We start from the raw sequence: 18843 nt of genomic DNA, 5'->3' as shown, positions 1-18843 counted from the left end.
GACGGAGCGGAACGCACATAAAAGCAAAGTATACTGTGGGCTTCGGATTCGCGCCTAAACGGTCAAATAGTCTACATACAAAAATGTCAAAATGCCATTTTGGTAAGTATCCTCATCATAAACCCAGCTGGTTATGTCTTGAGTGAATGTAACAGCCGAGAAAGAATGCATGTGTAACGTATCAGTGCATTATGTCTTAAAGTGACAGCAGCCTAATATTCCTCCTGTCTGTGTTTTTAATGTTAATCAAACAACAAAAGTCAAGGAAGTCACTCACTGCTCTTAACTGAATAGCTTTTGTAACTTTAATAATGATTAATCTTTATTTAATTTATACAGTGAAGATTATATGCAATGTTTTACATTTGATTACTGTCACAAACAAATAGTGTGTGAGGCTGTGTGCTTAACTATTATGGTAATCTGCATCTTTCAAAAATATTGTATTCGAATATTTGGGCTCATAATCATTTTTTTTTTTTTTATTTAAATGATGTTTAATGAGAAAGAAGTATTTTTTTTATTATTCATCAAGTTTTCACCATTCCTGAATAAGCTTACAATTAGGCAATATATACAAAAAGCTTACATTATATCTTAAGGTTTTCTTTTAGTTAAAAACAAAAGAGAACAAAAGCATTTAAGCGTGAATGGGGAACAACAAAAAAAACGCTAATAAAACAGACTGCGCCAAAGATCGTCCAGAATGTACATACACTCGAGTCAGCATATGGTTATCGTTTTTATATTGTTTCACATATCCATGTTGAGAAAAACAATAATATCCATGCTCGGGTGAGAAAACGCACTCCGCTGACAGACGTTTGTAGAGACACAAAGATAACGATGTGCTAAGCAAAGTTTTATACAGCGCTTTGCGTTTTTTTGTTCTTAAACCTGTCTCCCTCGACGAAACTTAGCATATTCCTCAAGATCATTTCCTCTGGGCCTCGGGGTACAGCTGCGCTTACCTGCATTCGTGAATGTAGTGATGGACAGCTGTCTTTCCTCATTTGATTGGTGTCTAAATTTCATGTGATTTCTCATAGTAGTGGTGATATTATAACTCAATTTCATTAATTCATTTGATCAAAAGTAATTCCATTTTGTATGATCATTTAATGAGATAATTTTCATTTAAGTAATTCCAAAGTTCGTGAGGCAGATGATGACATTATGTGATCAAACACAATCATCTTGTTAACACGCTCCACAGCGCCACCAAGTACATTCAATTATAAAAGAGTTTTAGTTTGAGCTTGGGATTTATCATGGATTCACTGCATTTACGGCCAGCAAAGCAATGTGGTAAAATTTAAATAGTATTTTTATTTTTCCAATAATAATTAGATCGAATATTTGACTATTCGTGCACATCCGTACTGCAAGCAGCACAAAAAAAACCTGTCATTTTCCTCTCAAGAAAAAAAAAAAAAAAAAGATGTTCTTAAGAAAACATGTACCAAAAAAAAAAAAAAAAAAATTATGAATTCACAAAGGAACATTGTTACACACTTCTTAGAATTTATACTAAGACACTTCTTAACTTCTTTCACTTTTTTTTTTTTTTTTTAAATAAGATTTTCAGGAATCCAGACCCTGGATTGAGCATAATGGAATGGAAGAGAAAGCATGGGTTCTCCAAATGTTTTGTTTTTAAAAGTTGAACCATTTGTATGCAAACAAACAAAAAATATGTATACAAATGCTTCTTCATGGAGAATAAGTCAACAATTGAGAAAAAAAAAAAAAAAAAAACAACAACACATTTTTGGTCCATTTTCCCAGAAGAGAAAGACTGTCTTTCCACTTTTTAGTTGAAATCACCCTTCCTTACAGCTTCTACAAAAGCATATTTTATCATTTAAGATTTGTAAGACTTGCAAAAATCAATTTCTCTTTGGAGATTTTAATTATTTTCACTTCTGGTGCTCAACTACTGTTGTGGTCTATTAAGCACAGAGCTTACCAATAGAATACAGAGATATTTTTGTGTTCTTCTGTCAAGAATATACTGACAATCAGCTATACTATCCACAAGATGAGACTGTTCCTATAGCCAAGATTATACCGCAAATGCTTTAAAACTTTTGCCAACAGCATCATGTCTCTTCCCGCACAATTTGACTCATCTCCTGGGTCTTGTTGTTCCTGTGAGGAAGAGAACAGTGCGAGTCTCTCAAGCAGTCAGTAAACACTCTCAGTATTGGCTATGTGATGCACACTTGACAAAACCTGATACAGTCTGGTGAAACCTACAGTTGTAAAGCACCAAATATGAATCTCACGTGGTGTGAGGCAGCAGTGCGTTGTTATAGAGAGGCTGCATATACCCCACCTACACACACACCCTTCACAGAGCCCCTGACCTAGAAAAAAAAGAGTTCCTAAGAAGTTGCAGAGTTATTCCAAACATCTGCCTGTGCTGTTTACCGTTACACCGCATATACATTCATTCCCTCACAACCTAACAAATAAAGCCACAGCTGCAAAGTCAGAGGTTCTGCTATTACTGACATAACTTTCTAAGATGCAGTCTTTTAGACACACACAACCAAAACAGCATCTAGACACACATGCCTGTTTTAGCAGGCTTATGTGGTGGTAAATGGCAGTGCTGACCGGGTGATAAAAACTCGGGCCAACGGAAAAGGACAGGCTGATTTACGAGGCCAATAAATATGGAGTAGGGTGATAATCTGCTGAACAGACTTGTTATCACTATTATCTACAGTCAAATTAATCTATGTACAGCATGCAGAATCCTTTCTAGCCTAATCCCACAATAAATCACAATGCACAAGCCTGAGGATTCAGAGCCAGAATATTAACTTTAAAGCTTCTTATTAGGAGTACATAAAAATTCTCGTATGCATCGTGATTCTAAATTTAGTTTTGTTTTTTTGTTTTTTATCGCGTGTGTGATGACACGTGTGCTAGAGACGGACAGATTCTGCTTGCTGCCAATCACACAAACGAACACAAAACCACTGCATAAGTATATACATTTGCATATGGTTTCATTGTTGAAGCGAAATACAAAGGCAATCAGGTTAATACAAAGACAATGTCTTTACTGTCCCCTTTGATCAATTTAATGCATCATTGAAGTTTTGTTTTTTTAAAGAAAAATATCTTACTGACCCCAAACTTTTGTAGTAGTGTAGTAATAGTAGTGTGGATTTGAGACAAAAAGTTAGTCACCCTGTAGTCGAAAATTTTATCCCTTAAAAATCATCTTTGATCACCAAAATGACACATTTAAAAGTTTTTTTTCCTGTGAAAAAAAAAAATCTTCATACCTTAAAATAGCTTGAATGTAACTCTACACCCTTGCCTCATTTAATATACGCAGATCAAAGAATATGCAAAGTAGCCCCGCCTCCACTCACTCACGCCAGCTCAGAGATCCACTTGGTCAACTTACTAAGGTAAACACTGCACAATGGTATCACTCTTTACAACATTGGACACATAACGATAATTAATATGATTAATATGAGTCGGACAGCTGCCTTCTAACAATCAGTATCTTTACAAACACTTTGAACAACTCAGAACGTCGGTGGAGAAAGACATATAGTTCATTATAACATCGTAATATACATCATACACCCGCCATATTGCTAAATCTACACGATTTTTCGTATCAACAGAAAAATATACCGGGATAACCTGCCTTCTCTCGAGACTCCCCTGCTAGTTTGCCATTAATGATATGCTATAACGCCCACCAGCATGTTGACGTGATTGGTTACAAGGTAGTTTGTGACATCACAGACACCAGCAATTTCAAACTGCGGGTTGAGACCGTCTTTTTTTTCCACTGCAGTTTTAAGGAGAAAATACTCAGCAATGGTGTTGACATGAATTTGCACATGGTTTGTCTTAAAACATATTAAAAACACCACATAGACATATAAACAACATTAAAAACTTGATTTTCACCTTTAAAACTTTTTAGTTGTTGCAGACTGTAACTGGCAATTCACTGGCATCTTGATTCCAAGAAAAAGGTTGCCGTATCCAGTAATTAGCAATAGTTACTAATATGGCATGTATGTGGGTATTAACATCAATCTGGAAATTAGATTTGCTGACCTTTGCCATTTCCTCAGCTGCACCCACAGTGAGGGGCTGACGATGGGCCGAGTGACGAATAAGAGACTCCGTCCCGATTTCCAAGCGAGGGCGCTTCATCTCAGAGTACTCCACTTCTGATTGGCTGTTAGGATCCTGCAGGTAAATGTGTTCATATCGGATGTGGGGCTCTTGACCTCTGTAGATGGAGAAAAGAGCAGGAGGAGAAGTGAATTATGGGTGATATACACATTAGCCTTATTCCAAAAGAATGTCAGGATGAAAAGGTTAACGAAGCAGATCTTTTCACATACACTAAAGTTGACATTTAACATCATCAGAACACAGCAGACCTCAGATGGGTGAATATGATTCCAGTAATACAAGACACTTCCACTTCATATTCATAAGGAGGGCAAGACTTGATATGACCAAAATCTTATTTCACGGTACGAGAAATTTTATTTCACGATGCCGATATCTCAATAATTAATTAATTTTGTTATTACAAATAAGAACAAAGATGCAAATTACAAAACTAACAAATTGACAAATTAAATAAACTTTTTTTTAAAACACGTTTTTCGAGTGTATAACTAAAACACTGCATAGTCTTCACTGTATGAATAAAATATTCTTATTAAGGATACAATGATTCAGTGAAAAGTAAGTGATTTTCTCTTGGTCTTCTGTTGTTTGATTAACATTAATGAGACAGACACAGCAGTTTATTATGCTGCTGTCCCTTTAAGACCGAATGCACAGATCCAATATACTGACAAACAACCTGTTTTAACCCAAATGTTTATGTTAATTTAAGCCATAATTATGTTTACGTGAATATTCCACATGCTATCTGAGAGAGGCAGCTTTCTGTGCGCGTGCTTCGGGTGTGTCGGGTTTTTAACAAATTCGAACAATAAATACCGTTTTGTGGATCTTTAAAGGATTAGTTCACTTTCAAATAAAATCTTCCTGATAATTTACTCACCGCCACGTCATCCAAGATGTTCATGTCTTTCTTTCTTCAGTCGAAAAGAAATTAATCTATATTCTACTTACAGAACGAACGTGGCGCCAGTTCCGTTTTTTCCCTTAAGAATAGGGAAGGTGTAGGAAACACACTGTAAGCTTTTTGAAGAATACGGAAAGTGGAAGCATGTGCAAGGCGATCATTTGTGTTTATAAAGCATATACAGTTGTATTTTTTTTTTAAAATGACCGATCGTTTCGCTAGATAAGACCCTTATTCCTTGTCTGGTATCATTTAAAGCCCTTTGAAGCTGCACTGAAACTAATTTTTCAACCGTTTGGAGGCCACTGAAGTCCACGATAAGGTGAATAATCCTGGAATGTTTTCATCAAAAACCTTAATTTCTTTTCAACTGAAGAAAGAAAGACATGAACATCTTGGATGACATTGGTTTGAGTAAATTATCAGGAAAATTGTATCTGAAAGCGGACTGATCATTTAATGTGTCGTGACAGATTGTTGTAGAGCCTCAGCTTAAGCGGCTCGTGAACCAATCATCTCTTCCTACTAGTTAATTTATAGCATCAAATAAACATGAATTAAGATGAGAAGGAATGTTGTTTCAAACGTGGAAAGACGTCAGTAAACACCATTTTTCAAGTTCAAGTCCACCGAGGTTAATCTTCTATCTCCTGACTGCTTTGTTAGACAAAATGGCGGATTCTACGTTATGATTGGTTAGATCACTTGTCAATCAAATTCCCGGCGAAGGATCAATTGTGGGAAAATAAACATTCTTCAATAAAATATATAAAAAAACAATAAAATAAAAAAAAAACAATATAAATGTACTGTATGACCCATAGACATGCTAGCATAACACCAGCGCTACACATCCATTAGGGATGGGTCCAATGAAACAACAAGTAATACAAGAGCAGTCAGAACAGGTCATGATCTTTGCAATTATTTCACAAATCATCGGCTAAGTACAGGCCGCCCAGACCAAAGATGATCATAACCATGGCAATGTTTGAGTGCTGGAAGCAACAGTGCCTTGTGGTGCTTGGTACAGGAGTGAGCCTTTTCACACGTGAGTGCGAGGAGTGAACTGACCTTGATGGTAGTGGACTAAGTGTGCAATATAAGAGGAAAAGAGAGGTGCTTGACCCTCACACAAATACATTATTCACATCAATCACACATACACTATGTTTCTTGTTCTCAATGTCAACCAAACATCTGTCCTTCCTGTGTTATATGCGATTCTAAAATGCAGCAACTTATTTGAGTGTGATTTGATGCCAATGCTTCATCACAGATTAAATTTTGTCTGTGTCTGCACTATCTGGGGACAAAATAATAATTGAGCATTTTCTTTTTAGGTTTCTTTCATAGGTTTACTATGCTTATTTTTAGGGTTGCACAATTTGGCCCAAAATTGTGTGATTATATAATTTGATTATAAAAAGAATATTATTATAATTATTATTCAAATAAAACAAGGCATTAGTAATGTAATATTTCACCCTCAAAAAAAAAAAGAAAAAAAAAGTAATAATTGACCAGAACCCCACTGAGAGAACAGTACAACTGTAAAATTACATTAATGTAATTTATGGATATCTTAATTTCTTTTTTTTTAAACCATCAAGCATTATATTTGGGCAGGGGACTGCAGGGAGCAGAGCTTTTGTCTCATTGTTTTGAAAGATCTTGCATTCCCAAATGCACATTATAATTGAGCCAAACTTTTTATTATGTTTTATTTTGATTAATCATGCAGCCCTACATGTACGTGTTTTGATTGAGGCCCGAATGGGGTGAGCTGCTGTACTTTGTGTGATCAGGTGGTTCACAGGCCTTCCTGTAGCTCAGACTGATCAAGAGCAACACATATACACACATGAACTCAATAACCCTGAACGGCAATAGCATACATCACACTGAAACCACATGTACACACACACCGTTTCAAAAGACTTTCCGTTCTTGTGCCAAAGCCAGAGATCAGACACATATGAGCACACTAAATACACACATATGCACTCAATACCCCACATCTACACATCCCCATTAGTTTCCCCACAGATCACACATACTGCACGCTGTGTCTGTTTTACATTTGTAAAACATGTCATATAAACAATATACAGCACATACTTTGCATTTAAATACAGTAAAAAACAATTAGAGGTGAAATCAGGTCATTAAGATTCTTAAGACAAACTAGACGACATCGCTGAGGTTTAAAAATTTAGCGCTTGTGTATAAATGGGTGTGTCTAAATGAGTGGATTGTACACCACTGAGAACAAGAATGGGTGTATCCCTCGTATCAATTACATGGTCTACCCAGCTTAAATAAACAGTACACACAGACTCCAGCACAGAGAGTGATTAATGCAAACAAAAGCTGACGTAAATGCATGTGTGCTGGTACCACCACACAGACAATGAAACAGAGAGCAGGAACATTATAATGATATGTGAATAATACAGGCAAATCAAAACGCTTTCAGAGCATTTGAATTCAGGATAGGAAAAGACATCAGACAATGTTCCTTATTATGTAATCACACACAACTGCTCAATCTACGCCTGCAATCAGTCACATTGGAATTGGTTTTGATTGAACTTGCACTGGCGTGTGAATAATCATTATTACATCAAATTGTTGAATTTATATATATAAATTCAACAATTTGATGTAATAATGATTATATCAATTCCAATTCCGGGTATACTTCAATTCCAATATTTTTCAAAAGATACTCCTTTGCCCCCTGTGTGCGCGAGCCTTTCAAATAGGGATGGGCATTTTTCCAAAATATTGTATTCGAATATTTGGGCTCGTAAAAAACGAATATTCGAATATTCATGTATTTAAATGAGGTTAAAGGAGAAAGACGTTATTGTTTTATATTCATCAATATTTTGTAACCATTTCTGAACAAGCTTACGATTAGGCAATATACACAACAAGCTTACATTATATCTTAAGGTTTTCTTTTAGTTCAAAGCATTAAACAATACGTGTAAACAGAAAATATTAAGAACAAAAGCATTTAAGCTCAAGCAGCACGAGCGGGAAAAATACTAATAAATCAGACAGCGCCAGTTATCGTACAAAACGTACATAATACACTCGAGTCAGTATATGGTTATCGCGTTTATATTGTTTCACATGTTCATGTTGAGAAAAACAATAATATCCACATGCTCGGGTGAGAAAACGAGCCGTGCTGACAGACGTTGCAGAGACACAAAGATAATAATAACCTACATAACTGTGTGCTAAGCTAAGTTTCTAACAGCAGCACGTTGTTTTCTGTTCGTAAATATATCTCCCTCGACGAAACTTAAAGGAAGCATGTGTCTCAAAATCATTTTGCTATCAGATAAGTGATCATCTTGGCTCACTCGGGGATAACTTACAGCTGCGCTTACCTGTCATGAATGCAGTGATGGACAGCTGTCTTTCCTCACTCGATGGGTATTTAGATTTCATGTGCTTTCTCATTATGGTGTTGATATTATGATAACTCGGTTTCATTAATTAATTTGATCAAAAGTAATTCCATTTTGTAAGATCATTTTCATCTAAGTAATTCCAAACCGCGCGAGGTAGATGACAACATTATGTGACTATCAAATAAAATAAACTTGTTAAACACGCTCCACAGCGCCACCCGGTGCATTTAATTATAACTGCGAGTTTTAGTGCTTAGGATTTATCATGGATTCACTGCATTTATGGCCAGCAAAGCAACATAGTAAAATTCGAATAATATTTTTATTTTTCGAATATTAATTACAGAACGAATATTCGAATATTTGACTATTTGTGCACATCGCTACATTCAAAGATACTCCTTTGCCCCGAGCGCACGAGCCTTTCAAAGATACTCCTTTGCCCATGAGCACACAAGCCTTTCAAAGATGAGTGTGGAAAGAAGCGTTCGGCGCATGCATACGCGCACCATCCATGGTCATAAAAATGTGGCTGCACAGAGAGTCAAAGCTCGTCCACAGTCTAGTAAACGTTTCTTCTTGCGCCGACTGAAAACACATGAGAAACATCATGAGACAGGAGAGACTCGGACATTGCAGTACTGAACACTGAACAGTCCATGCATGTGGATTTGGATAAAACAGTTAATCGATTTGATGCCATGCCCAAACGCCGTTTATCCCTTCACAGTGGCATATAGCGGACGGGCATGCAGGGCTATTAAATTATTTTTCTTATTATCATGCTACTTTTATTATTAAATTAATATAGCAATTAATTTGCCCCACGATTTCATAGCGCATCACAACATAACCGATGTGCTGCGAGGACAATAAAATATTAGTTAGATAGCTTACTCATTTAAAGAACAACTTGTTTAACACAAAATACTTCTCGATTCATGAAAAATACTATTTTTTCCCCACTGTGGGCCACAAGTGAAATATTAAGAAAATAAACTAGATTCATCTCTCATCGTCTCAAAGAGAATACCCGCCGCGTCGGATGCTCAGTCCGTTTTTACTTTCAGTTTCTGTAGCGAATAGGCCTAACTGACTGGAGTTTGAGACTTCTTCACCCGCATAACTCTCACACAAAGTTTGCACATTGTTTGAGTGATATCCACTGGCTCGTTGACGTGGCATTTTTCTTTATCACCAGTTGCTCGCAAAATGATGGACACTGATTAAGTGAATTGTTAAATAAATGAGTAAATAAACAACAAGCAAACTTAAAATTGTTTGCTTAAAATTTCTAAAAATTTAAATTTCTAAAATTTCTGCATAAGATGTAACTAACCAAGCAAGGCCTGTTCTCAGATGATATTTGACCATTTTCAATATTAACATTGGTCTAGGGTTAGGGTTCCCAAACTTTTCCATTCTAGGACCCACCTAGACAAGTATAATCTCAAGACCCTCCAAATCCACACTGCAAGTGTTGTTAAACTTATTAAACCTGTTCCATGTGTGTGTACATGTGAAATGCTTTTTATAGACATATTTTCTTTATGTGTTGTTAGGTAGCCAAATGCAAACAACACACTCTTACGACTATGTCTCTGAAAGACAACAGTGCTAAGTTGAACAGACGACAGAGATGAATGAACACACCAAAAACAGCTTTTCATGACATTTGAATTCTCCAGTGTCATGCAATATCATGCAAAAAATCAGCGCAGTAATTGGAGTGAATGAGTTTCTTCTCATTAATAATGTACACTGAGCCACTTTATAATGAGTCACTCCGAGACCTGCTTCATTTTAAAACACGCAGCGCATATATTTATATAATTAAATCGCAGCCTTTGCGATTTGAAAATCGTGATTTCTATTTAATGTTGGTATATCGTGCAGCCCTAGACTAAACTGTTTGTGTGTGTGTGTGTCATTCGTAAATTCAGCTCCAGCCAAGTGACTGTGCGACCTTGTGTATGTGTGTGTGTGTGTGTGTGTGTGTATACTTGTTTTGACTATACTTGTGAGGACCAAATGTCCTCACTTATATTGTGAAATACTTTCACAACCCACTAGTGAAGACATTGTCCTCACTATTTTAAAAGGCTTATAAATCAACCAAAAGAAGTTTGTTATTTAAATCTAGTGTTTTGCACGTAAAAACATTGTTAAAATAGTCAAGGTGACTATTGTGGTCAACCTTAATGTTATGAACAAGCGGCAACCTCCCCCAGTTTCTCATGAAGCCAATACGGAAGTAACTTAAACTGCGATTCATCGACTGGCCGCTAGGGACAGGATGCAAAAGGGAGCAGAATCTCATTGACCATAATGTTAAAACAGCCAAGTTTACAGCAGAAAAAAACATGTTTACACTCTGGTTCAAATTGTGTTTTGGTCTATACTGCTAAATTTGCCCTCCATGACAACTCTGAGGGGGGTGAATTTTTTTATAACTCATCCGTTTAAATTATATTAAGCCTTAAAGTTCTGCATAATTAAGGGCGTGGTCACTTGAGTGACAGGTAGATTGCGCTGCTGTCTGTGAGCCGTCATGTCACCTCAGCAGCTAATTTCAGCCACTGAATTTGGCATCTCAGTCGTATTTGTGCTTTTTTTTCTGGATTATTTTATACAATATATGGCTTGCTGCATACTCGAGACAGATGTCAGTCTGTGTACATGTGCTCGCATGCGGAACACACGTTGTTGGATCGTCTAAAAGCACTGGCTAAAAGTTTTGTTCCTGAGATTTACTACAGTGACAATACCAGGAGGATATACAGGTACAACTCCGACAGCACTGCTTGGATACAACTAAAACTGCTGCACTATTTTGAAAAATTATACTTTGGACACGTGCTTATTAGTTTGAGAGAACATTTGAGAGTTATACAGATATCTGGTACCTATATATGTACGTATAGAGTTTTACATTATAAACGATGCTCAGATTGCATCCTTTCTTGAGATATGTAATGCAAACGATGGATAACATATAAAGATTTCATGGATTTAACGCTTTCATGAACAAAAAGTAGTTTTTTATGTTTTGAAATGGACATTTTACCCAAGTGCAACGGATTGGATTCATCTCGCGATCTCCATTTCATTAAAGGTATGAAGTCCCAGTTGATTTTTTGTGTTATTTGCACACCCCACACAAATTAATTCTATAACGTTATCTTACAAAACACCGTAGATTGACAGTAAACCTTTAGTACTTTCTAATGATATTGTTATCTTTATTAATATTTTAGATAGTATCTAAGATAGATAGCTAGGGCGGGCGTGGTTTCAGCAACAAGCCGCATGGGCTCCAACTTTGTCCCGCCTCTTTGCCCATTTTCAGTTATCCGGGAGTGACGCGCTGCTAAGATGGCAGCGGCCTCATTTGCGTGTCAAAACTGCTGTTCAGAACTCTATGGGTGACGTCACGGACACTACGTCCATATTTTTTTATATTTTTTTACAGTCTATGGTTATGAAGCAACGAGAATACTTTTTGTGGTCAAAAAAAAAAAAAAAAGACTTTATTCAACAAATTAGTCTCTCCCCTGTCATTTCTGCTATGCTATTTTCGTTGAAACACTTCCAGGTTCTACGTCCGAACGGCGGCTAAGTATTGGCCGATGCCTGTTCACGTGAGCAGCATGAGGCATGCGTGTGATGCTGACACAGGAGCCAGCCAATAATGAGATGGCACCATGTAAACACGGAAATGCAGCCCTGCGACAAATGCGTAAGAGACTGACAGAGAAGAGGAAAAATTGTTGAATAAAGTCGTTATTTTTATTTTGTTTCTGCACACAAAAAAGTATTCTCGTCGTTTCATAACATTAAGGTTGAACCACTAAAGTCACGTTGACTATTTTAACAATGTTTTTACTATTTTTCTGGACATTGAATGTAGTAATTTCATTGCTTTCAATAAAGGATAAAAAAACCTCTCAGATTTCATCAAAATATCTTAATTTGTGTTCCAAAGATGGACAAAGGTCTTACTGGTGTGGAACGATATGAGGGTGAGTAATTAATGGCAAATTTCATTTTTGGGTGAACTAACCCTTTAAATTAAAATCATACATTTACATCATGCAAAATCCTAACATTTAATATCCTGCCAACATTTATTATCCTACCTGTTTAACAGACTAAAGGTAAACATTTACCATTGTTTGACAAATTTTCATTAGCAAATTCCAGTCTTTTCATTAGGAATCCATACAATCGGGAACTTTGCATAAGGGCAAAAGATTTCCCCATGCAAATTTTGCGAAGGATTCAAGTTGGTCTTGTGGATTCATTGCAATGACTAACAGAAAGTTGCTTGGTTTGAAAGTGACTTCTTTATGAGCTGTGCTTCATACATTATTCATACTAAGACAATTATGGATAATGGACCTTTTCTCCTGCGGAATTTCACTAATGTGACTGTACCTAAAAAGCATTTGGGAACCACTAGATCTCAAAATAAAACATTTAAGAGACATGTGCTGTTTTTGCAGCCAAATTAAAGAATTTTAGATTTTGATCTAGGTGATTTATTGAATCAACAGATCACATGAAATGACTGATGCAGACACACAAGAGAACTGTTTTAGTGTCTTTCACAAATCACAAATAGATTTTGAATTAAAATATCATAATTCCAGGGAAACAGAAGAAAAAAAAATTGACAGAATCACATCAAAGCCCAATTTCAATAGGTGCTTGGCACTTACATAATCACATCATACTGCAGCTTTCATCCATGCACTCACTCTCTTTCTGTGAGTGGGCAAGATAATCTGATCTGCAGGCAGGATTTGTCATACACAGTCACACACACACACACAACGAGAGAGAGAGAGCAACAGAGAGAGGTTTAACTGGCCCCTGACCTCATTCTGAATTGAGGACAGTTCATGCGTGCTGAGTGTTTGAGCTATTGTAGAGGACCTTTGCCCTTGTACTGCTGCCATGCTCTCTGTCTCTCCTCTTCTCCCTCTACTGCCATCATTCCATCTAACTCTCAGTCTTTCACTCACACACTTCCTAACCCTTTTCCTTTCCATCCATCTTGCTTTGATCTCCCTCTATCCCTTATTATCTCTTACTCTGCAGAGGATAAAAGGTGATTAGACCACAAAACACCTTTTCAACCCCTATCACTCATGTCATCACACAACAACACAAAAGGCTTACATCTTTAAAACACCAAAGGCAGACCAGAATTTACACAGCCAAAACTAGACCAAAAAAAAAACAAGCATACAATTGATCCAGATGCATTCGATCCTTTGCTTCATATTGTGCAGCCTAAAGTGCAGACATACACATCTTACCCACACACAAACACTTTAGCATTCAAGTTAATCCATCCTACAAGCAGCTCCCGGTATCTCAGGGGGTATTAGTCCATCTCCTGTGAGAACACGGTACCAGGCTCTGATTATACAGCTCAGCTCAGCTCTCACACACACACACAGACACACACACCCCCCCCCCACACCATATTCAGCATTCAGACTGAGAAGAAACACCGCTATTCCCAATACACCCACATACATATTCAACACTGTGCTTCTTATATGGCAAAAAAGAATCACAATATGCAGGACAGGAAAAACATGATATTTTTAACCTAGAGCGCACACACTGATATCACTGCATTATAGTAAGGACAGTATGAACCACACAATAACAGCACTTAAACAAAGAGGTTGTGATCTCCTGGCCATTTACACTCTTGCTGACCGTAGTTGCAATATTACAGAATTAGCGGGAGATCTTCTCTTCCATATTGTGACATACATCTGAGTGAAACAGAATATCAAAAGAGAGAAAAAAAAAAAAATAGTAGGGCGGGGATTTGTTTTTATGCATCAGCTGTTGATTGGATGGAGAAAGATCTGATTGCCAACTTGGATTAAATGATTGGAGAAGCCCAGCATACATCACCAGATGGAAGGCTGTCGATCAGTAACATCAATTTACAGTGTTGGGGGTAACGCATTACAAATAACTTGAGTTCCGTAATCAGATTACTTTTTCAAGTAACTAGTAAAGTAGACGTGCCAATATTTGGTAATACGATATATCACGATAGTGAATATGCACGATATTGTTATCGTGGGCACTTCAAAATACCGTGAATAATTATTTATTATGAAATATTCACATTTTTATAAAATATGTTTTAAGAATACGTTTCCCATCAACTGTATAAAATGCACAACACCGCTGTATGCTGCGTCAAAAGGACACACGCACTCAGATGTAAACAAGCCCAACGTGCATGAGAAGCACATGCCGGAATGAGTGAAGGAGACGCGCTGAATGAAAGTGCACCTTAACTTTCTGACAGCAGAAATGCAGCGGTTACCCCAGAAACAAAGCTGCTGCGCTACTTTAAATGCTTCAAATAGCCATTCAGTTTTTTTGAATTCGCAATGTTGTTCATCACAGCACCAAATACCTAATACTTAAAGACTTAATAGGTTATTTATTTTCAAACTTAAACATTTTTATATTTTAATGTGGACTACAACATGCCCTATAATGATTAAAAAAGATCTGATTAGGCTATTTGTTACTGTTCAGTAAAACTTAGTTACATTAGGCTTCATTAGTTAACATGTTAATTCATTATTACAAAACTGACAATGAAAAATATGTATAAAGCATTTATTAATCTTAGTTAATGTTCATTTCTAAGTTCATGTTTAATAACACTACTAAAATCATAAAGAACTTATTCAATGGACCTGAGATAAAACTAACAATGATCAGTTGTGTTTCTTAACTAACATTAACAAAAAATAATACCTTCTGTAACAAATGTAGCTATTGCTCATTCTTAATCTTAGTTAATGCATTAACTAACGTTAAATAATGAGACCTTATTGTAAAGTGCTACCTGTTGTTCTTTATAATTCTTTTGCAGTTTAATCTGTTTGAAACATTTTACTTTATACATTTTTTGTGTTTTGCTTTATTGTATTTAAATATTCAGAGTTCTTTTTGTTATAAGAAAAAGAGTTCTTAAACCTGTTATACTATGACAACACTTCTTTGGAAACTTATTTCAATATTGTGATAATACTGTATACTGTGATAAAAGCTTTGATACCGTCACATGCCTATAGTAAAGTAACGCATTACTTCTTTCAGCCTGAGGCTTATTCATTTCACTTTTGGTGTGAAAGGGCCTTTACATTTGCCAAAAATAGAACTTTTTTGTTGTTACTTTTATTAGGGAGTTATTTATTAGGGAGTTATTAAAACGTTATTTTAGTTACTTTTTTTAGGGAGTAATGTAATACTGTAACGCATTACTTTTAAAAGTAACTTTCCCCAGCACTGTCCATTTAGAAAATAGGGTACATTTTCATTTCATGTTGCCTTTCAGTAAGTGAAAGGTTAAAAAACGATTGATTTTAGAATCTTTATGGCAACACAGATGTAGACTAAATAAACAAACAACTAATATGGCTCTTTCCTTTGATAGATAGGTACTGGTAAAGACACTAAAGGATTGCACAGACATTCCCACTGGAGTACCACTTCAGAGACCACGCTAGAAGAAAATTCATCCCCCTCATATCGAAGGTGACATTCTACAGTGTCATTGCATAAGCATTACATAAGAGCAGTAGACTGCTTCAGTCACCTCCTTGAGCCAAGGAAGCAGAGTAAAACTGACATGGACAGTGACAAAACAGGACTTTATGTCCAGGACTAATAAATGCTTCCCTAAAGCAGCATCTTGAACAAAAGTGAAAGTCCCCTCTATGTTGGTCATTGTGGTCACAGTCTTCGGCCACAATTTTGAAGGGCTCTAAAAATAGATTGTGGCCAGAATGTGCAACTAGCCAGAAGGACATAAATGGACAAGACTGAATAGATAAAATCTCAGTGCAAGGCAACTGTGGCTGCCACAAAGTGTTTGTTTGTTTGTGTGTACCTTTCACTGCCTGGCTGAAATTCAGACAAAAGGGATGGTCTGCGGCGGTGAGGCTGGGACAGGGATCCATGGGGCAGATGGGAACCGTAGTCCCGAGCATGAGGGTGGTAGTCCACCAGTCCACCGACATCCTAAAATAAACATGACACATTTCAAATACTCAGAAAATGAAATTGTATGAAGAATGTGCTGGCTGAAGTATAAGTTATATGTTAACACTTTACAATAAGGTTCATTAGTTAACATAAGTTAACATGAACTAATAATGAACCACTTATGCAGCATTTATTAATCTTTGTTAATGTTAATTTCAACATTTCCTAATACATTATTCAAATCTTGTTAACATTAGTTAATGCACTGTGAACTAACATGAACAAACAATGAACAACTGTATTTTCATTAACTAACATTAACGAAGATTAGAAAATACAGTAACAAATGTATTGCTCATGTTGTTCATGTTAGTTAATACATTAACTAATGTTCAACTAATGAACCGTATTGTAAAGTGTTACCAGTTAGATGATTCTATTCTATATTAAATGCAATGTTTCCAGATTAAATCATGCTCCTTACGACATGAAAAAAATGGAAAAAAAATCCCAGATCAGTGCTAAATTCTGAGAACAATTATACTAAGTCCCTGACACTCAACCCAAAGCTTACAGATATCATACAGCCCTTTAGTTGCAGCTTAAAGTCTTACTTTTTGCGTGAAATTGCTCACGTCATATCAGTCATGCACCTACTCAGAAAACTAATCCATCAATTTGAATAAATTTATTAACTAATTAAGAGTCTCAAACTCTGAAGTGTTACACAGTTACTAGTTATATTGCTAGTTTAGGCTAAATTTTATTATGACTAATATTAAGAATGACCCATTTTTTGGAGTCAAATGGTATAAGAAAACAACATCTGCTTTATGTCAGATATATTCCAACATGAACAAAGGTTTGGATGAGGAAGTGTTTCACTTGGCTGGCTAGGGCTGAGTCCCACTGATCTAGATCTTCAGGTGTGTTTAATAAGAGCAAATGGTAATCTCTGCTGGATGAAGATGATGGCTGAGGGTCAAATCTCACATGATTAACAGGACACATCCTATGCGAGATAATTCTTACCTTTCTCAAGATAAACCAAACCAGTCAAGTCAATGTTCAGATCTATCTGTATGTCGTAAGAGTGTGTGAATGCTTAGTAGTGTGTATAACAGCCACAGACACAGATTACTATTACATACTGTATAACAGTTAGTGTAACACTTTTTAGCTCATTGGTCAAAGTAACAGGTGACTTGTTAATGATAAATAATTCGGTTTTTGTAGCCAGTAAGTGCAGTACCGTATGGGCTCTCAGCTGCAGAGGAAGGGTGGCAGGACTAGGAAGGTGACGAGCATCCACTGCCCTCCGACCCTGAGGCACTGACTGAGGGTGCGAGGACATGCTGACGATGCAACTTCCTCTACACTCTAAAAGTGGGTGTGGTCTTGTCACAAACGCTGTGCATCATGGGGTGTTGAGTCCTGGCAGTCACCGACCTGGAAGGAACAAGAGAGAAAACATTGTAGATTAATTGTTAATAATAATAATAATAATAATAATAATAATAATAATAAAATTTATTAACACAATCTAAAAATCACAAAATATCTAATTGGACCTAATTTAAGAAAGCCCAGAGAGAACAACTGCGAGTCTGATCACAAGAGAGAGAGCAACACCTGCTGCTGGCCGGATACAAGTAGGCAAACTGTGTGAATGAATGGATCACTCTGTACCCCCCTCTCATCTCTTTTTATCCTCATTAGGGCAGATGGTGTGCTGTGCTGCATGCTGAAACTCCCTTTTTCACAGGTACAACAAAAATACACAGTATGGCTAAACTAAGTTAATATTCGAAGTCCCTTTAAGGCAAGTCAGTTTAGCGACTATCTTGGTAACATCCCTGACTGGCTATTTTCTATACAGCTCTACAGCCTACTTGAATGAGGAAAGACAAATCAAATTAAACAATGCCTGGATCATTTAATATTCATCTACTTTGTGAAATCAGGCAAAAGGGCTTACTGTAAAATATATGCTTAACTCACAAGACCATGAGCAGTTTTACAACATCTATTGCGATGGCTGAGAAAATATCAGCTGAACTAGAATAAAACTGCAGCAAAGAACTTTACATTTACCTCTATGTTTCCATTAAAATCCATTTAATCTACCAGTTTCTTTGTGTTCTCAAAGCATCACTTAACTGTCAGACAGGAGAGAGTGGAGAGCCAAGAACACACTGAAGTCTTAAAAGTCTGACAGTGTCAATCAGAGGTGGTGTTTTCACAAGCCCAGTTTCCAAAAGGAGCTCATCAACACTT

The 18843-nt window shown here is 36.6% G+C and overlaps 1 protein-coding gene across 6 annotated transcripts in view; it reads right to left on the bottom strand.

Annotated features, from left to right (window-relative positions):
* ncor2 (nuclear receptor corepressor 2) overlaps positions 1 to 18843 on the bottom strand; it is a 119820-nt gene that overhangs the window by 74639 nt on the left and 26338 nt on the right. For all 6 annotated transcript variants that reach the window (XM_048209406.1, XM_048209409.1, XM_048209408.1 and 3 more), the window contains exons 2-4: positions 17819 to 18015; positions 16472 to 16602; positions 4102 to 4279 (exon numbers count right to left, since the gene is read on the bottom strand). In XM_048209406.1, coding sequence (XP_048065363.1) covers positions 4102 to 4279; positions 16472 to 16602; positions 17819 to 17920 — 411 coding nt within the window. In that variant the 5' untranslated portion in view covers positions 17921 to 18015. The remainder of the gene's footprint in view (positions 1 to 4101; positions 4280 to 16471; positions 16603 to 17818; positions 18016 to 18843) is intronic.

Source organism: Megalobrama amblycephala, linkage group LG12 (assembly GCF_018812025.1).
Source record: "Megalobrama amblycephala isolate DHTTF-2021 linkage group LG12, ASM1881202v1, whole genome shotgun sequence".
Taxonomy (NCBI): domain Eukaryota; kingdom Metazoa; phylum Chordata; class Actinopteri; order Cypriniformes; family Xenocyprididae; genus Megalobrama; species Megalobrama amblycephala.
The sequence above is the reverse complement of the archived record's forward strand: the minus strand, read 5'-3'. Positions and strand labels throughout refer to the sequence as shown.